This window comes from Brienomyrus brachyistius, chromosome 6 (genome assembly GCF_023856365.1).
Source record: "Brienomyrus brachyistius isolate T26 chromosome 6, BBRACH_0.4, whole genome shotgun sequence".
In the NCBI taxonomy this organism is placed as follows: Eukaryota; Metazoa; Chordata; class Actinopteri; order Osteoglossiformes; family Mormyridae; genus Brienomyrus; species Brienomyrus brachyistius.
Window position 1 is genome coordinate 2,696,831 of NC_064538.1, and position 24,609 is coordinate 2,721,439.

General features: G+C 45.2%; 1 protein-coding gene across 11 annotated transcripts; it reads right to left on the reverse strand.

The window, feature by feature from the left end:
- Positions 1 to 1,457: 1,457 nt before the first annotated feature.
- draxinb (dorsal inhibitory axon guidance protein b) lies at positions 1,458 to 24,609 on the reverse strand. Of its 11 annotated transcripts, none has more exons than XM_049017674.1 (15): positions 24,483 to 24,606; positions 24,352 to 24,397; positions 23,915 to 24,126; positions 23,600 to 23,678; positions 22,341 to 22,395; positions 22,130 to 22,194; positions 12,557 to 12,626; positions 12,397 to 12,430; positions 11,367 to 11,841; positions 10,658 to 10,866; positions 4,412 to 4,531; positions 3,603 to 3,735; positions 3,292 to 3,375; positions 2,401 to 2,490; positions 1,458 to 2,048 (listed from the first exon to the last, which is right to left on the reverse strand). In XM_049017674.1, exons 9-15 carry the CDS (start codon positions 11,821 to 11,823, stop codon positions 1,936 to 1,938), a joined length of 1,206 nt encoding a protein of 401 aa, XP_048873631.1. In that variant the 5' UTR covers positions 11,824 to 11,841; positions 12,397 to 12,430; positions 12,557 to 12,626; positions 22,130 to 22,194; positions 22,341 to 22,395; positions 23,600 to 23,678; positions 23,915 to 24,126; positions 24,352 to 24,397; positions 24,483 to 24,606; the 3' UTR covers positions 1,458 to 1,935. The 11 variants fall into 11 exon arrangements, with proteins under 11 accessions (XP_048873631.1, XP_048873638.1, XP_048873637.1 ...); XM_049017681.1 differs by having other exon boundaries at positions 22,275 to 22,395; XM_049017680.1 differs by lacking the exons at positions 12,397 to 12,430; positions 12,557 to 12,626 and having other exon boundaries at positions 23,636 to 23,678; positions 24,019 to 24,126.

The window sequence follows — 24,609 nt, forward strand, 5'->3', positions numbered from 1 at the left end:
GAAAGACAGGCCTGAGAATGACAGGCCTGAGAGCAGCTGGGCCTGAGAGCAGCTGGGCCTGAGAACGACAGGCCTGAGAACAGTTGGGTCTGAGAACGACAGGCCTGAGAATGACAGGTCTGAGAATGACAGGCCTGAGAGCAGCTGGGCCTGAGAACGACAGGCCTGAGAGCAGCTGGGCCTGAGAACGACAGGCCTGAGAGCAGCTGGGCCTGAGAACAGCTGGGGCTGAGAATGACAGGCCTGAGAGCAGCTGAGCCTGAGAAAGACAGGCCTGAGAATGACAGGCCTGAGAGCAGCTGGGCCTGAGAGCAGCTGGGCCTGAGAATGACAGGCCTGAGAGCAGCTGAGCCTGAGAAAGACAGGTCTGAGAATGACAGGCCTGAGAGTAGCTGGGCCTGAGAGCAGCTGGGCCTGAGAATGACAGGCCTGAGAGCAGCTGAGCCTGAGAAAGACAGGTCTGAGAACAGTTGGGCCTGAGAACAGCTGGGCCTGAGAATGACAGGCCTGAGAATGACAGGCCTGAGAATGACAGGCCTGAGAACAGCTGGGCCTGAGAGCAGCTGGGCCTGAGAATGTCAGGCCTGAGAACAGCTGGGCCTGAGAATGACAGGCCTGAGAACGACAGGCCTGAGAGCAGCTGGGCCTGAGTGACTACAGCCATGTATTATTGGGAATTTTTGCATTGGCGTTTTGTGTCACATGACTCAAAAATTCGGATGGATGGGAAAAATGTTGGCTGAACTTTGGCTTTGATCACTGCAGAAACAATTACTGTGTTGTAAACTGTGTAGATATTTGTTTCTGTTTGTCATCTTATTTCTGTCCCATTGCCCTTATATTTTATATTAGACCATTTATCTTGGACGGGAGAGCTGTGCTGTACAATCTGGTATTACCCCTTCTAGGGTTTAATGGATCGGGCAGATTAAGTGGGGTAACGAGGTCAGCGGCAGCCGGGGAAGATGCATCACACTGCCGTTTGCACTGCGATGAAATGAATTTATGAGGGATTGATTAATGGTTGCACCGCTTAGGTGGAGCTGAAGCTAAGAGTGTCACTGTGTGCTTCGTACCTCCCCTTGCATGGGTGGCTCTGCAGGCTGCTTCCTTCCTGGTGAATCATCAGCCTGAACTTGCACGGGGGCTCAGTGACCAACTTCATAGCCTCGCAGTTCCAGAGTCCCACCTCAGGCTGCGCGTGTGTGAACTTTACATGTCTTCGCTGTATTGACACGAGTTCATTCCGGGTGCCGCCCGTAACGTGTGTGGGAATGCGTCCTGCGATGGACTGGCTTCTGATTCCTGGGACAGGCACCTGGTTCACTACAAACCCTCCTTGATTTCCTTCTCACCTCATATTGCTGCTGCTTTGGCCTCCAGAGGCCGTGAAATAGGTGTGATTGACTGGTGTGCAGTTTTGTTCCGTAAATCGTACAAAAGACTGCAGAGGACTGTTTTGGAAACTTGCATTGACGCACTTTAATTCCAGAGCAGCTGTGATAAAGCATGATAAATGTCATCATAAAGCCCAGTATAGTGATTTTAATGTAAAGAACGTTTTTGAAAATAAGTTTTATATTTTACAACAACAAAAGTAAAACAAAAATGTACAAAATGGCCAGAGGTTAAGGGGAGCTGTGTACAGTGTGGAAGATGTTATGGATGATTTAACAAGCCATGAAAGAGCAGAAAACAGCCCCCCCCTCAGAAATGACACAAGAAAATTAAGTAAATTGGGATTTGTTTTTAAATAAAATTTAAATAAATTACACAAAAAAACTATTTGTCTAAGAGCACAGCAATGCCACAATTCTGAAAACAGTTTAAGACATGACATTTCCATTTCACCCCCAGGGAGACATGCATATCTATCACTAACAGTCCTGCGTGAAGCACTGCGATATGGCAGCTGAGCCCGCCCCTGCATAGCTCTCAGATGGTGATAAATGCCCCCTTCCCCTGGTTCACAGACTCTGGGTCCACACAGCGGCCTTTCCTCCGTGTGACGCGTCGTTTCCGGTGGAACTTCGCATAGCAGCGGAACCCTAGAACAAAAGAGGAGAACCTTGTCCTTGGTGACATATTGGTGCTTTGCTTTGCCCCAAAATGTTCTCTTTCAGGTAGCCAGGTAGTAAAATACCAGGAATGAACCCCCCCCTCAAAAATTTCCAGCCCCCATTTCTGGCTATGGGCCCGTTTCCAGGTATGTGAACTATAGGACAGGTCATATGGTGACTAAGTTAAATAAACCTCCATTGTTGTACCAACATCAGTAATATTGGCAGTGAAAAAAAAAAAAACGATTTTCTAGCAATGTTATAAAATGTTATCATGCTGCTTGATGATGGCTGTCATGTGCGCGTCCCGAGCCCGGAAGGAGCGGAAACGGACCCCCACCTTCATCACACATGCAGTCGTCGTAGCATTTGTTGTTAAGCCCGCGGTTGTGCTGTGTACACACATGTCGCCTGAGGTCGCAGCAGGAGCCTGGTACGGGGCGAGAGAAACCGCAGCATGAGGTCCCACAGTGCAGCCTGTGACGCTGTCCGCGTGTTCCCTCTGGCGTGTTATTATCACGTGTCGCGGTGCAGGTCACGCTAGCCACATGCATATGTGCCGAGTAGATAAGGCAGAAGATTGATTATCATAACATGTATTTCCGCTGCATAATACCAATCAAACGTCTGGACACACTGACTGAAAATCAGTTGTTTGTTAAGAAGACAATGACACTAAGCACACCTTGGGGTCATGTAGTAAGTATGATCTTTTGAACAAGAAAAGAGACGATCTGAGTGCTACGACAGATTGCCTGGCCCGCACAATCCCCCGAAATAAACTGTGTAGAACTGGTTTGGGGTGACTTGGATCGCAGACTAAGAGCAAGGTGGACATATTGTTCCCAGATCTTGGAGACTCCTTCAGGTCTGGTGGAGAAGCATTCCATGTGGCTACATCAGGAAACTGGCTGAAAGAATGTCAAGGGTCTGCAATGCTGTCATCGAAGCAAAAGGGGGCTTTTTTGAAGAATCTACAATTTGGCCGTTGCAATATTCGATATGTATTACTTCATTGCCTTGGGCCTTTTACTATGAATTGAATAACAACGCTAATATAGAGACAAATGCATTAAAAGTAGGCGTGTCCAGACTTTTTACTGGTACTGTACGTTCTGCTGTATAAGGAACGAAATGAAGGCGTAAATAAATGAAATCCTGCGATTCAGGAGAAACACGTCAGCCATCTAGCTAAATGAGACACTCTGAGTTCGTGGCGGAGGTGACTGACCCTTTCCGCAGTCCGTGTGGTGATCACATGTCTCCATGTCCGTGGTCTTATTCCCACCACCAAGACTCTTGCTGTGTTGCCTGTCTGCGTGACACACGCACAAGAGGAAGCTCTGTTACTGGAGTCCATTTACGGGCAGCTCGCAGCACAGTGATGATGTGGAACGTTCGTGCAGTCTGGAGGAAACAATGCTATTATTATTACTCTTGATACGTTAAATTATGCATGGATGTTTTGGGATACAAGCTCAGCCGGTGCTTGTGTGTGTGGGACACTGGGTAGGAAGGTGGTGTTTCGGAAGGCTGCTTCACCTTTCTTCTTGGAGGACCTCCAGGTGTCAGCTGGCCTCAGATCCTCATAGTCCGTCCAGTCAAAGAGAGCCATGTCCAGGGTCGGCGTCACTTCAGCCTGGGTCTTCCAGACCCCACGCACTGGAGATGGCTTCTGTATGAAGTACCGGTCCAGGATACAGTGAGATATTATGGAATATATTTCAGCATATTAAATTGGATAGTACCATCCCGAAGCCCGAGCGCACTCGAGAGTGGAGTTTTTTTTCATTCTGGCTTCCATTACATATTTTTCCGTAAATACTTGAAAATGAAAAAACAAAACATATTACTCGTACACAAACAGCAGATAAGGAGCAGCAAAAGGAGTGTTCGGGAAAATTAAAAATGTGCTCAAAATTTGCCACCAGTTGCTTCGATAACAGCTTGATATATACATGAAATTTCGTTAACGTGGTCCGGCAGAAAATCAGCATGCATACTGTATACTCCGAACTTTTCTGCAAAAATGTTCAGAGATGTTCAGGCGTAAGGCAATGAAACTGGAAGCTCCTTTTGTGGCCAGTACAGCATCAATCTATCTTGGGAATGACAGAAAGAAGGAGAGTGCAATGGTCCTGCACAGCGGCCAGAGGGATTGTAAGCCAGTCCTCTTGCAGAACACTGGCCAGGTCACTATGTGATGCTAGCGGAAGAAAACATTTCCTGATATTCTTCTCCAGAACTTCCCAAAGTGACTCAATAACATTCAGATCTGGTGACTGTGCAGGCCGTGGGAAATGTTCAGCTTCTCTTTCATGTTAATCAAACCACTCTGTCACCAGTCTTACTGTGCATATTGGTGCATTATCATCCTGATACATGGCAGCACCTTCAGGGAACAATGTTTGGACCACTGGGTGAACATCGTCCTCCAGAATGCTTCGGTTATCCTTGGCAGTGATGCCAATCTAGGATAAATAGTTGGCTTAGGGAATGCCATGACATTACAGCCCAAACCATCACTGATCCACTCATTAATTCCATAAGGCTGACCTTTTCTCCTGTTAAGCATAGATAATGATGATTTCAAGCACTTTTGACTGATACTGTACATTTGCTATGCCATTAACTACAATTAGCAGTGAAACCACAGCTTCATCTAAGCCTGACAGCATAAATCAGTTTTCCACAGTATCACTGATGTTACTCTATAACACTGTAAGCAACACTTGGATTTAAAAATAAGTCATTTGCCAGTTAATCCATCTGTGAGAATTCTGAAGCATCCCCCCCCCCCCGCCCGCCCCCGCCCGCCCACACACACACACACACACACACACACACACACACACACACACACATAAAACAATATGCTAAACCAGTGTTTCGCAATACGGTCCTCAAGAACCCACAGACGGTGCATGTTTTTGCTCCCTCCCAGGTCCGGAGCAAAAATGTGATCAGTCTGGTAGGGAGCTGGGAGGGAGCAAAAACATGGTCCTATGGGACCAGGTTGGGAATCACTGTGCTAAACTATCAATAAGACATGATTGTATCCAAAATGTAAAACTGCATCATCCTTGTGTAGGTCATCTCATCACACTGAGCACGGAGACTCCGTAGCTCTGAGGACACGCATGCAGCCGCAGAGGCAATGGAAGCCTCCTGGCCAGACGGTGGTCAGAGGGAGGGACCCCCTCCACCCCTGTCCCCTTTGCTCCGTCCCCTGTCCCCTTTGCTCCGTCCCCTGTCCCCTTTGCTCCGTCCCCTGTCCCTGTCCCCTGCTCCACAACAAGCCCCCCACGAACACCTCGCTGCAGAAGGTGAGCTAATTTTGCACAACAGGTGTGAGGGAAAAGCTAATAAGAAGCAGCCTGCAGGGGGTTTGATAGACAGACGGTAAAAATGGAGGAACAACAGGTGGCTTAACGCAACCTGTCTGTGGGCAGCTCCTGCAAGGACACTGAACATGCGTGCATTTGTGCAGGGACTTGGGCCCTGCTGCTCTGTGAGTAAACCACTCAGATTTAAGCTCCACAAAAACATTATCTGTGTTGATGTATCGCCTCAGAATCATGGCTAAGAAGTGCTGTTACTGTATAGTGACTGTGTAAGAGCAGTCCTGTGACTCACTGGTGATATCAGCCATCTCTGCTGGGGCAGGAACATTGCTGCGTGACTGAACAAGCCGAGTGGCACAGCTGCATCTGTGCTAGGGTGCCCCCTGGAGGTGGTGAGTGAGAAGAGGATGATGGCCAAATTGCGGGCCATCTTGGGCAACACCTCCCACCCCCTGCGTGAGACTCTGTGTGCCCTAGACGGCTCATTCAGACACAGGCTGCCCCACCCGCGCTGCGAAGCAGCCCCCGCAGATCCTTGGTTCTCTCTTGGACTCTACAACAGAAATCAGCAGCAGATACTCACACATATACCAGGGCAGGACTCAGGAGGCTTTATTATGATTGTTGTTGTCATTATTATTACCGCCATGTGCCACGTCTGCTCACTGTGCCACCTGATGCTCTGTGTTTATGCATTCTGTATAGTGCAATGTTTATATATATATATATATATATATATATATATATATATATATATATATATATATATATATATATATTGTTTCCTTGTCCTAGTTGCACAAGGAACCAACCACCTGGCCAATAATGCTTGAGGTTTCACATCTAAACATCTGTAGCCAGGTGGCCAAGCTTTGCTCATCCGTCAGTCAGAGCAAAGTGTGAAGGATGAATTAACAGACCAATGGCACCTTTCCAAGTCCACACAAAGTTCGGTGAATACAATTAACACTAGAACTGCCAAATCTACGCAAATTTGCGTAAATTCCCTGGGCCTAACACCTACTAGCATCCCTGCTGAGAGTTTCTTGGGCCATTGTCCTCCTGCCTTTGTTGTGCAAACACACCCATTACCTGTGAGGCCTGGCGCATTTGCATTTTTTTACTCAGAGCAGCTAAAATCCAAGGCAGGCTAAACCTCTGTGTGTGACATGGAAACCTTCACAAAAGTTTGCCATATCTATACCAAATATCCCACATGCTGACTGACCTGCAAATATGAAAGACACACATTCACAAAATATATGGAAGCACAAGTCTGTTTTATTTATAAAAAAAATTGAGTGTTTCAAACTTTGCAGTGTTTGCAGACCCAGTGACCATCATCCCTGCATTTGGCGCAAGTGAATTTGTAACACTTTGCACTGGTAAACCTGCTGCGGTTTCTGTTGCAGTTCTCCTGTACCTGACACTGAGTTGTCCATACAAGTCCTGGCACAGCAGCAGCCTTCCTCTGTCCCCATAGCCTTTTGTGGCATAAATTGGCAATGGAGTTCCTTGGCTAGATGACTCAAAAATAATCTTCTTTTGCCTTCCCACCCTGTACATGCCTTGTACAGAACGTAGGAATTTGCCACCACCAGGTCCAGCATGTTGTAAAATACAGCTACTGGCCACCTGCATGTTGCTGCTCTTACGGAATACATGCGCGCCATTTGGTCCAACACATTTACACCACACTATAACAGCAGAGAGAGAGAGAGTCATGAGTGTATTTGCTTTTTTTCTACCTTCTTTCTATATAGGCCTGTATAGTACATATCAGAAAACATTGTAGCACTGATGTAAAATTATACACACATTCACATACCTTCATGTGGTTATAGTCTGTTATCGTGTTGGGTTTCCTCTTTCTGCCTTCACAGATCGCCACATCTTGGTCCAAGGAACTCAGAACACACACAATCTTGTTTTTTTAGGTGCATAAATTGTCAAGGAGACACTGCCACTTCTAAGCACTGACGCGGAGAATTCCTCTTGCTGTGCAGTGTCCTTTGAAATTGGAGGAAGTTCATACCGAACTTTATTCCCTGTGCTCAGTAGTGTTGTTTTGCGCTGAAGCAGTCTGTGTGACAGTGCCAGTGAGGTGAAGAAATTGTCCGTTGTGACATTTCTCCCGTCATCCAGAAATGGCTCCATCAGACTCATGACCATGTTCTCTGCCAGCCTCTCCCTTTTCTGGGGACTGGGGTCCTTTCCCAAGTTAGGGGACACGTTGCAGACGTATTTGGTCTCCAAATCCGTGGCCATCCAGAACTTGATCCCAAATTTGTCCGGCTTGGATGCGATATACCAAGTGACATGGAATGGATCCACATCTACTCCACGTTGTCTTTCCACCGGTGTCCCTCAGGGCTCGGTTCTTGGCCCTCTCCTATTCTCCCTCTACACTAAATCTCTTGGCGAAGTTATATCCTCACATGGCTTCTCCTACCACTGCTATGCCGATGACACTCAACTCATCCTCTCCTTCCCTCCCTCAGACACTCATGTCTCCACTAAGATCTCTACATGCTTGGCAGACATCTCATCTTGGATTACCACTCACCAGCTAAAACTCAAAACTAGTAAAACTGAGTTGCTTTACATCCCGGCTGACTCATCCCCCCTCCAGGACCTTGCGATCTCCTTTGACAACTCCCTGATCCGTCCTTCGGTTTCTGCTAGAAACCTTGGAGTTACCATAGATGATCGGTTGTCATTTTCCTCACATATCACCAGTCTTTCTCGCTCTTGTCGGTTTCTCCTCTTTAACATCAGGAGGATACGTCCATTTCTTTCCACCCAGGCTACCCAGATACTCGTCCAGTCCCTCGTCATCTCACGCCTTGACTACTGTAACTCGCTTCTAGCGGGTTTACCACTGAGCGCCATCCGTCCCCTCCAACTGATTCAGAATGCAGCTGCTCGTCTTGTTTTCATCCTTCCCAAGTTCTCCCACACCACTCCTTTGCTGCGCTCCCTCCACTGGCTTCCTGTAGCTGCACGCATCAGATTCAAAACACTGATGCTCGCATACAACGCCAAAAATTCTCTGTCACCATCCTACCTAAAGGACCTCATCACACCCCGCTCTGCACCACGATCTCTCCGATCCTCCAGCACTGCTCGACTGGTCCCACCTCCCCTCAAGGCACAAGGAAGACACGCATCTCGGCTCTTCTCTGTCCTAGCACCTAATTGATGGAATGAACTCCCCCTAGATGTCCGAACAGCTGAATCCTTGAATGTCTTCAAGCGACGACTCAAAACTTTTCTTTTTCAGAAATACCTGACGTAGAACTTCTATATTCTTACTCGACTCTTTTTCTGGTGTGTGTTTTAAAAAAATAAAATAAAATAAAAATTCTGCACTACTCAATGGCGTTCTCAGAGATAGTATTCGTAGCTGGGGTCCTTATTGAGCTAGCATCGGAAATTCATTGCAGAGTCTCAAAGCACTTATGTAAGTCGCTCTGGCTAAGGGCGTCTGCCAAATCCTGTAAATGTAAATGTAAATATACTGCATGGACAATGAATCTTGGTCGAGAACAGCTGTACATCTATGTTCATGTGTTCTCCTGGAGTGAAACTTTCAGCACAGTTCTTGGTGAAGGCTGGCAGAGAACGTGGTCATGAGTCTGATGGAGTCATTTCTGGATGACGGGAGAAATGTCACAATGGACAATTTCTTCACCTCACTGTCACTGTCACACAGACTGCTTCACTTTACTGGGCATGGTGAATAACGTTTGCCGTGAACTTCCTCCATTGGCAAAGGACACTGCACAGGGAGAGGAATTCTCCACGTCAGTGTTTAGAATGGCGCGCATGTATTCAGTACGAGCAGCAACAAGCAAGTGGCCAGTAGCTGTGTTTTACAACATGCTGGACTTGGTGGCGGTGAATGCCTACGTTCTGTACAAACCTTCTACAGGGTGGAAAGGAAAAAGAAGATTGTTTCCGATTCTTCTAGCCAAGGAACTCCATTGCCAAATACAGGGATGATGGTCACTGGGTTTTCAAACGCTGCAAACACAGACTTTGAAAGATAGACAGACTGTGTGGGACAGTAACCACTGAGACAAAAGGCAGAAAGATGACGAAGAGATGAACCTGGAACTGAGGCACGGATACATCAATTTTTACATGAACAGCCAAACATGCAAAGCTGGAGAGATCACACAAAAACAAAATTCACTTTTGGTGTTATAATTCAGTGATGGCCAATGAAAATGAAATGACATTTTATTCTGTATGTGTATGAGCATGTCAAAAACCATGGACCATGACTTCACTCAGCTTATGACATTTATATACAAACATGCATTGGAGACTGAAGTGTTAGCATGTTTTCATTTTATTCATTTCATTCTATTAGCAACTTTTCATTCTATTTTCACTCAATTTGTTTTATAAATAACACAGACTTGTGTTTCCATATATTTTGTGAATGTGCGTCTTTCATATTTGCAGGTCAGTCAGCGTGTGGGATATTTGGTATAGATATGGCAGACTTTTGTGAAGGTTTCCATGTCACACACAGAGGTTTAGCCTGCCTTGGATTTGAGCTACTCTGAGTAAAAAATGCAAATGCGCCAGGCCTCACAGGTAATGGGTGTGTTTGCACAACAAAAGCAGGAGGAGGATGGGGCTGAAGACCTGCGAAAATCACAGCAGGGGTGACAAACACCTTGGGACTCTCAGCAGAGAATAAAAACTCGGTAAATCTAGTGTTAAAAGCTAAAAATGCCTTCTGGTTAAGGTTATGGCTGGGTGGGGGTAAAGGTCGTCATGTTGGGATTCAATTTTTCCTCATATAAATGAATGGAGAGTCCCCACAAAGATATGAACACAACCGTGTGTGTGTGTGTGTGTGTGTCAGCATCCACATAATCAGCAAAAAAACATGCACACCCACCCAAAACAACAAACAAATAAATAAAACACACAAGAGATGTATTATTATTTGATCACATGTATGCTAAATGCTATCGTCAGCACCCCCCTCCCCCACCCCCCCAGTATTGGCATCGGTATACCAGCCTTGGGAAAACTTGCCATTGGGTCGAAAATTAAATCAGTGGCATTGCCCATCTGCAGAATAAACCACCAATGTAAGCCAAATGTCAGGATGGCCCAGTCGGAATGTGTCTTACATCTCTTAATATTGGACAGTTATAATGTTTGGCTTAAGTCACCCAGCTAAGCAGGAAATCCCGCTTATCATCCCTGGAATCCCCTCCAGGGGTGTACCTGAGGTCTGGTAGAGGCTGGGGGCAGCACCAGGGGCTCCTCGCACGTCACTGTGGTTACCAGAGATATGCTGGAGCTGACGATGGTGGGTGTCGGAGTGGGTGTTGTGGGGGACTTCGAAGCATCAGAAGGGGCTGTCCAAGGAAGCTGCTCCTGTAAGCCCCCCACCTCCTTTAGCTCCAAGGGCAGCAGGACTTCTCTGGAACGTTCTGGAAGACGAGAAGAGGTATGAGAGGTGTGAGGCTAATCCCATAGAAACTGTAATTCCATTAGTGTCGAAGCGTTGACCGGAATGACGTTGTTTTTAACCAGTTATGGAGTAGGATGTGAATAAAGGCACAGGATAATGGTGAAAGAGACACAGAACCAGGGTTTTCTGTGAAAGGCCATTTCAGAGCGTGGTGTGGCCCACCGGGTTAAGCCTCTGTGCCGGAAGGTTGTTGGTTTGAGCCCTAGCCTCGGCAGAATAGTTACATCTCTGCTGAGCCCTTGAGTGAGACCTGCAACCCCCCCCCCCCTAAAATGCTCCAGGCTGCCTGAAAAATGGTCTGACCCAGTGCTTGAACCCAAAGCATTGCTCTCACCTGCAAATATGTGTGTGTGTCAAAGGAGAGCAAGATGGAACTGGGGACAAGCACTACAGTGTACTTGTTCAAAGGGCAAATCCAAGATCGGTACATTTCTGGACCCTGAGGTCAGGACGTGTCACCTGTTACATGGTGGTTCTTGCTCTTGCGAGCTGCCAGCCTTCTGTGTCCTGCACGGTGTCTGTGGCGGCGCCAGCCCTTCACAGAGCCCTCACTGCCTGGGGGGAGGTCGTCCAGTGTGTGCTGGGGGCCCCAAGCACCAAGGAACCCGCTCTCTGTCTCAGCCGGTGCCTCCGGGGGGCCTCTCTCCAGCTTTACAGGCTCCAGGCCCTCCAGACCCGCCCCATCATCGTCGGCGTCTGCGATTGGCCCCATCAGCTGGAAGGGGCGGGGCCAACCGTGCCGGGAGCGGAGCCACTCCTCCTGCACCCAAGTCTTCATGTTCTGCAGGGCATTGGTGTTGCCAGAAGATGGCACTGTGCTCTCCTTGGTGGCGCTAGATGCAGGCTGAGTGCCGTGCGAAACAGCCAGCGCAGCAAGAATGACGGCTAAGCTCAGGCCCCAGACTGAGAACGGCATGTCTCAAAGCAGCCTCACCTGTGAAAAAGTAAAACACACGGGAATTACACTAATGAGTAACAGCCTGCAGTGCAGAGTTAGAGAAAAACCTGCTTCAGGAGTGGGAAAAAGTCGCTGCTTTCAGAAATGGGAAAAGTTAGCAAGTTGCACTCACAGCACTCAATTAAAAAAGGAAAAGCCCTAAATTGCGTGGATGTCAGAAATGCCAGTGAAGCAAATTTACAATCAGCTAACTGCTGAGAAAGGTTTGTCGTAGATGAATGTATGGTTATATACATCCATGCAGAGAGGGGCGATGTGCAGATTGGATGGACAGCATCAAATTTGCAGGGTTGTGGGTTCGATTCCTACTTTCAGCTGCGGATTATTAGAGTTTGTGTGAGTCTCCTCCCAAAGTCCAAAACCACACGGAACTGGTGTCCCTTGTCCTCAGCCCTGCATTTAACTGGGATGGGCTCCTTTGTTAGGTTTCAAATTCAGCTGGGGGCTGGGGAGCGTCGACAAAACATTTGACACATTTGAAACATTTACCATTTGACCATCTATTGGGAAACCCAGGTATAAACAGCCTACCTTAGGCTTCAGCATCTTGAATATGTGTCATATACTACGGAAAAAGGAAAGATTCATTTTTTCACATGTTTAAAATAGGAATAGCAGGTTTTAAAGTTTGCTTTTAAAATGTTTGAGACATTAGTGTGAGTTCAGCAGGTGGTGTTGGCCACTCCGATACCTCCCCAGGCCGACAGTGATGAATGGAGGGTCTCACTGGGGGGTTTCTCTCTCGCACACAGACTGAATGCCTGCGAAGAACAAAATTGAATTCCGTATAACTACAGCATTCGCATTCTTACCTAAAACTGTTTAATGGACATTTCACTGGGGCACTTCAGGTTAAGCACCTCACTCAGTGGAAGTACTGCTGGGATTTGGAACAAGAACCTATAGATTAATTCTCCATGCCGCTTGCTGCTCTCAGGGAAAATCACTTCTGCCTGATGAATCTTAAGAGGCAAAAGTCCGCCATGAATCCCACTCGCAGAACCCCCCGCCCCCTTGGTGTTTCAGAGGAACAACAGCTTCTTTTTAAAATATAATTTATGGTATGATATCAATAAGTCAATTGCTGGAGCAGCGTGTGGCTCTGTGAGCGAGGACTCTGTGCTTGTCACTTGTCACCAGAAGGGAACAGCCTGGAATGCTGTGGCTGGTGGGCACCGTTGGGCCCTTAAGGAAGGCCCTTAGCCCAACTGTTCCAGGGACAAGGAACGCAGACCAATTCTGTGCCATTTCACCCAAACTTGCTCTTACTTCTATATGTATCATTGTGTCTCTGGGAGAGCAAGATGGAAAAGACCAGATGAGTGTAGTATCATCATTCTCTTCTATTCCATCATCTACCTGTTCCGAATGGTCAGATGATGCCACCATTGGCCTCCTGCTAAGCACCTAACGCCTCTGTCAGCTTGGGAGGGGTAAACGCACTCCTTGTTACGCTATAGGCTGCAGGCTTTGAAATCAGGTCTTATAACGCAACAGAAGAAAGTCAATATTTCGCCTGATTCCAACCACAGCTGTTGGCTACAGACAACTGCAGACATCATAGTAAAGGTATGAGTGAGTGGGACTCGCATTCCAGCAGGGTGCCTCTTGCTTTGATGAGCTAACAGCTAGAGAAGTCGTTCGTCTCATTTATTTAAACCGGTGTTTCCCAACCCGGTCCTCGAGGACCCACAGTTGGTCCATGCTTTTGCTCCCTCTCAGCTCCTTAGCAAAAACATGGACTGCGGTCCATGTGGTCTGTGGGTCCCCGAGGAAAAAGACTAGGAAACAGTGATTTAAACATATGGGCCACCTCATAATGCATCTTCATGACACTATCTTTGTATAATCAAAGACAGACAACAGATACAAGCACTTTGACGAAGGCTGCTGGTGACTGCACAGTCATCACAAAACATCGATAAGCTCTTTATCCTTCAAACAGCTTATGCATTTGAAGACAAGAGATGCATTTAATGAAGCCTCAGAGTGGTGCATATCTCAGCAGATTGGGAGCTCAAGGTGCAGCAGGACCTCAGACAGAAGCTTCTTTGACTTTACCAGGATAATTTAATAGATGTGGTCTCTACTCTATATCGATAAAAATATATTCTATACTCTTATGACAGATTAGCATAATGTATTTTAGGAGTAGATTAAAAACAGGCGTGGAAGGTTCTGGTAATGCTTTGGTGTCAGCTGGTTCAGGTGTAGAATATATAGTAATGCAGAGAAAAAACAGAAATAATTAATTAAATTGTACCTAGATGTCATTTCTCAGGATATCGATAGATGTTGGGGCATCTAGTGTCCTTGTTCGCTGCTTATTTATTGTAATGAACTAACTATTTTGACATGTTTTCCGCCGTATCACAGTCGTCTCGGTTTGTTGTAATACTGTCTCACTTTGACACACGAGGTTTCGCTGGGAAGATGCTTTTCTGTGCCCCGAGAAACCGGCAGTATTTGAAATCGAAAGGGATTTTCTGCTGAGCTGCCAGCCGGCAGCCATTCATCTCTGGAGAGGCTGACAGCAGTCGGACATGCGGGTCCCGTAGGCAGAATTCATAAGGCCACGGCCTTGGAAAGTCTTCATTATAGCCAGGAATTACTAACGAATTACAGCAAAGATCACATGATCTTGTTGGTCCTCTGCAAATTATAGCTGGTTGTGAAGAAAAAATACAGATAACAGGGTCTAAATCTTCTAGTATTGAATGATGACTGTGGAAACATATTAATATAATTTAGCTTTTCCTAATATCTTTCCCATCTTCTCTAATTTCCATTAATGATCATGACTGGAATATTTCACATAGCAACAGAGCTCAATGGCCGTTATGAGGATTAAATTAAACAGCTTGAAAATGATTCTGACCACGTTACAATAACAAAAAACAATAACATTCTTGAAGATTGAGGACATTGTATATTTCTGCTTCCTAATTACTTTCTAACTGATTTTCTCTCACAAACACGGGTGGGGTCATTTACCTGTTTACTAATTTTAAGAATGAATCTCAGAGGCTGCTGCAAATATTCTCTTTTCTGGGGTTAATTATATATAAGTGAAAGGAACCGCAAGCAGCTGATGTTCACTTATGATGCAGCACCAGGAAATGGCGTTCACAGCCAGGTAGGTTACCTTCAGCATGAGTAATATCTCTGTCGTGGCTCTCTAATGAGTGGCCACATCTGAGGTGATGAGGGATGACAGCAATAATGAAACAGTCTTTGGAATCAGACAATCCGCCCAGGAGTCCTCCTGCAGTTCTCTGCGGGACGTGCCCATCACACAGGGCACAGATTGGCCAGCAAAGAGGCTTTGGACCTTGAGGGCGGGGGGGGGGGGGGCATCTGGTATCCCCGAAGAAGGTGTGCGACGCCCTGGCTCAGGCACTTAGATGGACAGCTCAGCGAACAGGGCAAGTGGAGCCAAGGACCCCGAGAGCTATGAGAGAGTGAACAGTTTGCAGTTGGACTTGGCAATGAGACAGGGCACACCTGACAAAGACGATTTTCTCAAGGTCTTCTTCAAGCACGGCTCAAAGAAAAGGCTGCAATTAGACTCCTACATTAAACTGACAAGTCCCCTGAGGATGAAATAAATTAACTAAAATAATTAATTACAATGCGGTTCCCGAATACGGCCGTGATCGCACTTAAATTGCTGACATCCTGTCACAGGGGGATTGCTAGTGCAAGACGTTTTCTCTACAGGGAACTGTGTGCAGCAGAATGGCAACACTCCCATTTCTGCGGTTTGGTCAGGGAGATGTTATGGTGCTAAAAAAACTAAAGGAATCTGCATCAACTCCCTTTGCAGGGTCCCGCTGTCAGAAGTCACACCGTCTGACAACCTCGTAATCAGTGTCGGCCAGAATTAGGAGACTCTTATTTACATTTTATGGTTGTGTATCATTGATCTGTGATTTAACCTTTGCTGACATTATTTTCCAAGAATGGGTATAGATCCTATTACCTTCTGTATGTCCTTCCTCTTTCACCTACTGTACAACCTGCACTATACAGTACTTGTGTTCTCTCTTGTCATCCTACTGACCACTTATTCAGGCAGCTCAGACTTTATTAAACTTCCTCGGGCCCAACTTGCCTCTCATTCTCCCTGCTTGTTTCGCCCCTGCTTTTCTTTAATTTTCACACCTCGGTGTCGTAAAGCCCACCCTCCCCCCCCCCCACACGATATCTGCACTCTCTGCTTCAATCCCAGTGTAATTGCGTTTTGCCATCCCAGTGGAAGCAAATCTTACACAAATCTATTCTGGTAAAGTGTTTTTTTTATTACTTATTTTCTGATTACTTCAGGAGACCCTGTGGGCCGGCCGGTTGCCCACCCGTCCCCGGACGGGACAGGTGAAGAGAGCAGGACACACGAGCACCACGGCCGTTATTCACTGCGGCGAATTTGTTGGGCCGCCTGCTGGGCCCAGGCTACAAGGAACCATCTGGTCTAGAAAACGCTAATAGCAACCGGTGCATTTGCTCACTCTGGGCGTGCGGCCTCGCTGGCACCCTGGCTGGGGGGGCCCAGGACAAGAAATAAGCAAACCAAGGAAGATGACACGCCGTGCTGTGACTGGCATGGTGGAGACGTACAGGTGGGCAGTGTTTACGATTAGGGCGCCTCGCACCGAGGCTTCAGTAAGCTCAGCAGAAGGAGATTTCACACCCAGCGAATCAGAGACACAAATGAGACGGGTGTGTCTAATTCACGGAGCAAGCTTTGCATCTCAGCGCAGCCGACATGCTTTCAAATCGCAGAATCGAATTAAGGACTCGGTGTAACCACGACTAAAGCTTTGAAGATATGCATCAGCAAAAAAACACCGAGCTCCGCATCTTTGAGTGTCTAAGGATAATAACTGTACAAAATGCTTTCAACTGTAGCAAAAAGTAGGCAAAAATCACAGCATGGCACCAGTACGGATTAGAACGCATCCCCGTCACCCCTTAATACGATAAATGGTATAGCAGGGATTAGCAGGTTAACTGGCACATAAAAGGAATAATCTTCAAATATGCAAATAAAAATAGCATTCTGCGAGTCCACAGCAAACACGCACGTCTAGGAGGAATAATGAAATCAGGCAGTCAGTTATAACGTCAGACCCCGAGTAGCGTGTGTGAGGCAGACCGGCAGTCTCATCTGTGCAGGTCAGATATCAAAACATAAGAAGAAAATAAACAGATTAGACTCGCAAAGGCAATTATGGCACTAAGTACTAATTTTATTACTTGATCTTTCAATACTTTGAACTGTGTGGGCACCTATTCGCTTATTCTTAAAGTGGCAAAAAAAACTATCGAAATTATCGTATCTTCTGGAAAAAGGATATTTGCGAAGTGAAGGTGTTTATATGAATAAAGACTGAAATGGATGATTTCTGATTATTACTTGAACGTCGCCAATTTGGAGTTACGTTCAAACGCTTCATGAACACAAGCACTGAGGCTGTTAATGAAAACATTCCTGATTTCACAGCCATGTTTGGTTCCGTCTGCCATTTTCGCGGATCCCCCTGCCATTTGGCTGCTTCTCATGCTCCTAGGAGAGCCGCGGTTCTATTACGGAGTTTCTGGAGGAACATGCAGGAGCTGCGGATGAAGTGAAATAGCAGGTCTGACAGAAGGCAGGTATGGCTTATCGGCGTGCGTCACTCCTCTGCGGAGGGCGGGGGGGGAGAACGCGGACCCACTCTGTCTTCCCCCTGTTATAATTAATTGCTGAGGGATGCAGAGCAGTCATGCTCACTTTATTAACAATCCACTCTGAGATTTTGAGGTGCAGGGGGGTCCCCTTCATCATCAGAGAGACAATAACAACATAATTATTTCTATTGTAATAGTTTTTTGTTTTCTATCACTATTATTTCAATTGGCCGTCGAAACAAGTAAATTTTTCCGGTGTGGGATCAATAATCCACCCATCCATCCTTGACTAGACTGGTGAGACAGGGAGCCTCACCCTACACCAGTCGGACCTAAGGCCTCATTGGGCAGCATCAGTCCGCTCTTTCTAAAGCTTTCTTCATTCACAAGTCATAACAGTGTCCCGCAGCAATATATATATATATAATGCTGTTTTCATATTTGTAGTCACTCTGCACAAACATTGTAGTCTTCTGGACCACATTTAAACTGTCGACAATCCCTTCTGCCAACATTCCTTCTCGTCAGAACAAAAGCCCTTAAATGCCCTGTGATGGACCGGCATCTTACCCAGGGAGCCACTTGACGTTCCCCGGAAAACACCTCAGGTACCAGGCCACCCTCTGCTCAGAAAGGGGTTAGGGGAAGATGGGATGGGTTGGAACAGCTTTAGACCAAATAAACGGGACGGACACAAATATCACAAAATTCGCTGATTATGGAGAATAAATATGCCGTAAAAACTACACCAGAACCACACACATTGTACTGAAGTAAGAAGCGTGTAACTAAGGACAGAGGATTCACCAAGATCATGGGCTTGCTGGGCAGGAGCAAAAGTTCATTCAGTCCCTCAGCCACCTGCCATAATCACTAATATAAATTAAACTTCTGTTTTGTCTTCCGTTGCAAGACCAGAGGCCCAGACTGGTTCCCCAATTCAATTTGCCGCCCTTCCCAAATCCCAACATCAATTTTCCTGTTTTAATACTCAGCTCTCCCCACTCCATCCACTCTGCCACACAACAGTGTCTATGCCAACACGCTTTGCCTGAATTGGGTGTTGTGTTGAATTACTGAAGGCGTCATCTTCTCTGCCTTACGTAGTATTCATTCTTACCCGTCCATATGGCTAGTTCACTAAACGAGCTGGTTGCAACTGCAGTGTCTGATTTTGCCGAGTTCGATGTGTCCCTGGGTCAACAAGGGAGGGGCTTGCATTTCACTTTAACCAATCAGTCTTCATCGTATGACATCACTGCACTAAACAGTAAAACTAGTGTTTTCTGTCACGCAGCAAGGCGCACAGATTTGTGAAGTACCTGTTTTATTATGTATGCCTTTTGTTAAGGGACACGTCATTAATAAAACAGGAATATTCTTACCTGCAAAATCTGTACGGAACAATGTAAGAGCGTGTCTTCATGTCACGGTGATGACAACAACAGGGCTTGAAGCAGCAATCTTTCAATCACAAACAGAGAGGATTAGCTTGTTGAGCCACACAACATTCCAGAGCAGGGGACTGGATGGCTAGAAGCCTTGATTTTGAAAACGAGGAAAACAATGGACCAGTATGATGAAGACTGTGATTGGTTAAAGTAGTGAAACACAATCCCCAGCCTTGTTGACCCAGGTTGACGCAGGATGTCTCTCTTTTGGTACTTGTTAGGTGATAAACAAGTTGTTGGCCCATTATGCTATGTTAGCATCGCTGAGGTCATCACCCTAGCATGCGTCTATGCTTATCCTCCCAAATACGTTGGCGTTGCGGATGCAGGGCATGGCGCAGGCAGGAAGCGTGACAACTCACTTGCGACTACAAAACAAAGTTTATTAACAAAATGGAATACAACAGGGAACGTACAAAATAAAGGACTGTGAGGGATCAAAATAGGAAAAAAAATAACAGAACAACCTAAGAAACGAATGATAAAACAAACAGGGAAACAGAACTAACCACAAGGAACCAAGGTCAGGGAACAAAGCGGGAACAGGCAGGAAAATTGCACAATGACTGACAAATGAACAGAACACAGACAGGCACTTAAATAAACAGGACCACCGGGGCAAACAAGGAACAGGTGCAAAGTATAATCAAATTAACAAATCAAAAAGGACTCGGGACAACAAGGAACAGGTGGGGCAGATTACACTTAAACAAGCATGAAACAAAGGAACCTTAACATACAGCAAAACTAGAAACTACGAGACATAACGCAGAGGGCTGAATACACTGCAAAACACCTAAAATCAAACAAGTCACAAGAGGGGGAAACCAAACTGGGAAACAAGATAACTAATAACAATCACTAGGGAACAGAAAACCAATAGAAACAGAGGGGTGAGACTGCCCGTGTCACAAGGCAAACACACAAGGATCCTAAGCACATTGGGACTGAAAGGCAAGAGACCGGATGGCCAGCAACACCCGCTGCCCTTCCTACAGGCAGTTTCGGAGATGACAAATAGCCTAACTGCGTGGTTTTGCACTGCAGAAGATAACTGGGGAAAACAAACATGAGCGAGACGTCTAATCATAGTGAACCCACAGTGCAACGCAATGAGCTCCTGTGTGGCCATTACAGACCATCCATCCATCCATCCATCCATCCATCCATCTATAAGCACACATCCATGATCACAGGTGATGTAACCATGTAAAAATAGTGAATTATTAACCTTTCCAGCTGAGCTGCTTTGGGATTACCACACATGGCTGCTGACATCTTCACTGAAACTCCCACCATGCAACACAAAAAATCTGTTTCACACTGAATCAACACATGACCGGTAATGAAAAGCCGACAAAAATTGCCTCTTTTATATTCACTTTTAATTGTGTGATCTCTTACTGCGTATCCACAGAAAACTGTCTCCCCTCGAGCGAGCTCCGTCTAAATTAAGCAGAAATTTGAATTACAAAAGGTTTTCTTCCTTGTTAACATGATACGCACATTAACATGATGAATATATTTTGCAAAGAAAGGAACATTTATATTGATTTAAAAATAATGTTAGGTACTCTGTAATACCAGTAGCAGGAACGTATGAGATACGTGGGATATTAGTGCCAGAACACAAATAATTGCTATTGTTGAAATAAACCATCTTAACGAATTTTACGATGGGAACAATTATGGGGGCATTTATTACTTTTTAACTACCCCAAATTTACACTTTTGGTTAGCATATGTGCGATTATTTGCTGATACGTAAATTAATAAATTTTATTAATTAAATTCATGATTGTTTGTTATAGCTACTATAATCAATCTGATACATGGAGAACATGATTAGGTGCATTGCCCTGTGCACTGGAGAGAAATAAATCATTCTCTGGCGCGCTATTTACACACAGGATCGTTCCCAATAATTAAGGTTGCTGTAGCATAAATGCATCCTGTCAAGGAAATTTGTTGTAAATCGAGTTACCTAACAGCACGTCAGGGTGACAGATCAGTGTCATCAACGTTTTGTGTATAGATGATTCTCATTTTACGACGAAAAAAAATGGAATTCCATACGAAATCCATCTCTTGTTTAAATTTCAGTTAACAGTAAAACATTAAAACAAAATAGTTTCTTCTAACCCACCATTTTCCACAAAACATTCCTATCATAATCTCATACTATTAATATGTAATAGTGAGTATAGATAATATATGACATCGCAATCCTACTAAACGGTACAACAATTATTTGTAATCGAACCAGCAAGAGACCGAAAACAAGTGCAAACGTCCCATAAACGCCCTAGATGTTAACTAGCATGTACTTCTAATACACAATAATGAACATGACTCAGATCATACAAGTCTATGAACATTATGAACAATCGCGACATATCAAAGACGAAATTTAAGTGGGATCCCAACGTATGTGCAGCAACAATGTCAGACATATTCGGAGATTCGACTATTGCCGTTTCTCTTAGTGTTTATTACTTTATTCATTCATCTTATCTTAATTATATTGGCCGCGCTAATATAACTCAAATCGCCATCATCTTACGTCTACATTAGCCAAATACGCTGTCTGCATGAGACATGTTGCTTGGGTTGTCATATGACCAATAAAACTACATCCTCTTTTTTATAGTCAATGGAGATTCCTGCACTGGGTCCTTACAGTAAAGAGGGGGACCACAGCGGTAACTGGGCGCCGCGACTGGTGCGTCCCTGGTTTCCCGTCAAGCAGTACAACTATAGGCAAATCTTACAAAAGATCGTATACTTCGGCTGCGTGAAAAACACATTTTTAAATGAACAAAATACCACATGTACTATAAAGACATGGTAAAGAAACAATAAACAACATGAAAACAACTGTCATTGGCGAAATATTAGCATGCAGTTATCACAGCTACCTGTTACGGCTGTTTATAAAGGTAATGTCATTTACCTACTTGCATTCTTTGAGTCATTCGATCTTATTTCATATAACTACGAAAAATAGGATGATGAGTTAGATAACCTGGACCTGGGAAGTTGTGATGTAACGGCGTAACCAAGGACTGAACCGACTTTTATTTGTTTTTAGAAGCGTCCGCATTGCAATGACATTTTAAAGGACCTAAGGGAAATCAGCTTACCCGTGTTGCCTGGTCTGGTATCGTTGTCGTCAGTTGCCAAACTGGAAGGGACTTTAGTTCCAGATCTACAGAGCGATAAAGCAGAGGGTCCCGGTGATCTGGTTACTGATCGCGCAGTATTAACTAATTTATCATAGGAACCAACCACTGGTGCTCAACTCCGATGCGCGTCCCCGTTGTGCGCTGATGTCAACGCGCGTCCTGGGTGTACCTGAGGGGGGGTGTGCCACTCGAGGGGGGCGGGCAGTTGCGGACGGCGAGCGTTTCTGGACAGTGAACAAAAGAGGAAAATTTAAGTATTGCAAGAAAATAAAGCATGTATTACCATCACGGACAGTGTGTGCGCAATGATAAATACAGTGTTCAGAAAGGCTCTTATGGGATGTCATGCTTTATATGGCTTGATTTCCTTGGCACACGTCTAAACTTTGCCGATGAAAAGAGAACAAAAAAGGAACAATCGCATAACTGCTGCTATAGACAGAAAAACAAACAGCGTCAGAGATATACACATTTTCCTCAGCATACACAGCTCTGCCTGGGGGTACTTTCCTGAATCGCAGCCGAATAAAAAGCAAATTGAAGGGCTTTTTAAGAATATATGAATGCATAATCAAGGAGTCGTCATAAATATTAAAGAAAACCCGCTCTTTCGAAATCTACTGTCAGCAGAACCCCAAGTACAACGTAGGATAGGACACATGCATGCACGCGCAGGCACACAGTGATACTCACCGGACGTTTCGAGACAATAAGTTATTGACATAACTGCAGAATATGGGCCGAGGGAGAAAATGCGTACTGTGATTTGGGAGAACTCCAAATCATAATCTATGGCACCCCAAATAAATGCGATGGAGACAAATAACAACGAGATAGGTAAATGCAGTTTAATAACCGCTTGAAATCTGAATGAGAGAAATGAGAAATTCGTTGATTTTGCCCGCATGCCGTGCAATGGACTCACTGACATGACGAAACCTTCTAAGTCGAGTCTCTATTATTGCATTTGTGTCCGCACCCCCCTCCACCCTCGGCAGATTTGGGGCGTCCGCCGTAGCAGCCTCTTACAAACTCCCACGGGACGGGCAGCAGCAATAAATCAAGCCCTTATAATGCCAGTAACTGCATAGCTGCAGTACTCAGGCGGGCCTTAATTGTCTTTGCCGTTTTAATTGTTCTCATTACTCTGAACAATGGGCCTTATCTTCGTAGACTTGTTTTAGATTTAAAAAGATAGAAAAGATCCCTAAGTGAACATGATTAACCACTTAGGCTTGATATATGTATAGATCTGATGATAATAAATCTAAGTTGTTGTCATTCTTGACTGATATAGGCTACGCCGAAGGAAATGTTAGTTTGGCAGGACATATGGCGACACACAGGACGCTTGTGAATAAAAAAAAATAAACGGCTTAATTGAAGTGCAATTCATTGCAGTTTCTACTCACTTTCAGATATACTTACTTAAATAACATGGACATGAACAGTTACACCACTCACACAATCATGCGTCCTTATGGCGCCATTCGCTGAGGACAGGAACCTGCAACGCAGGGGAATAAGGGGACGGGCTTCAGTACAATACCCTGATTCAGCAAAACTAAAAAAAAAAAATGCTTCTTTAACTTTTAATAACTGTAATTCCTTTAAGGTTTAATATGGGAAGACGCACTTGGTCTAAAATTGGTGGAAGCTCAAAGAGCACGCACACGATTAATGCACTTTTGAAGCGTTCACCTCCCCTGTGCGGGTAAGAGTGTTATGAGCGGTAGGCCTTACCACAGAGCTTTTGTAAAAACCCGGCGAGCTTGTATACGTTCTTTATACTGGCAGAATCATACTTTAATTACATGCATGGGTCAAGCATTACTCATGACACACACAGCACATCTCTGCATTATTATCCTTTGAACACTGCAGGGAACACGCCGATGGGCCTGCAGCTCCTCCCTATTGTTAAAATTTCTTGCCACTGGGGTTTGACCATTTTTCTGCAACGACAGAGTCTCATTACTATAAACAGATTCCCAAAATGAGATCTCGCTGGCTAATTTTGGATACGTGTCAAATTGCACCCATGAAAAAAGGTTTGGACCATAAGCCTTCATGTTTGGGACTCGTTTTTTTCTTTCTTTTTTTTTAAGAGCAGACGTGTATTACTTTTATCTGGACTATAGTGTGGGGAGCAAAATACATTTAAATCTGAGTACACTCACACATCACCCGTCTGATAATGTAATTTCCTTTGCATTAGGATCCGACCTGAAAATGGGAAATGTGATAATCGGCCGACATTATGAAAGCGTCTGCACATTCAAATGAGAAATGCTATTAAATCAAACCTCACCCGGTAAGACAATAGGAAAACCTGAGAGATTATTAGAAACACTTAAAATTCTTCTCGTGAACTTAAAATCGTGTTGACAACAGATCCCCCATCAGCCCCATTTTTTTTGTCAGTTATCTTTCTCGAG

Excerpts from the sequence above, each read along its gene's own strand:
- draxinb (XM_049017683.1), bottom strand. The coding sequence starts at position 11,823 with ATGCCGTTCTCAGTCTGGGGCCTGAGCTTAGCCGTCATTCTTGCTGCG. Across the intron at positions 3,736-4,411 it reads ATAATGCACCAATATGCACA|AAGCCATCTCCAGTGCGTGG; the intron begins GTAAGACTGGTG and ends TACTTCATACAG. Across the intron at positions 2,491-3,291 it reads CCACACGGACTGCGGAAAGG|GCTCCTGCTGCGACCTCAGG; the intron begins GTCAGTCACCTC and ends GCCCCGTACCAG.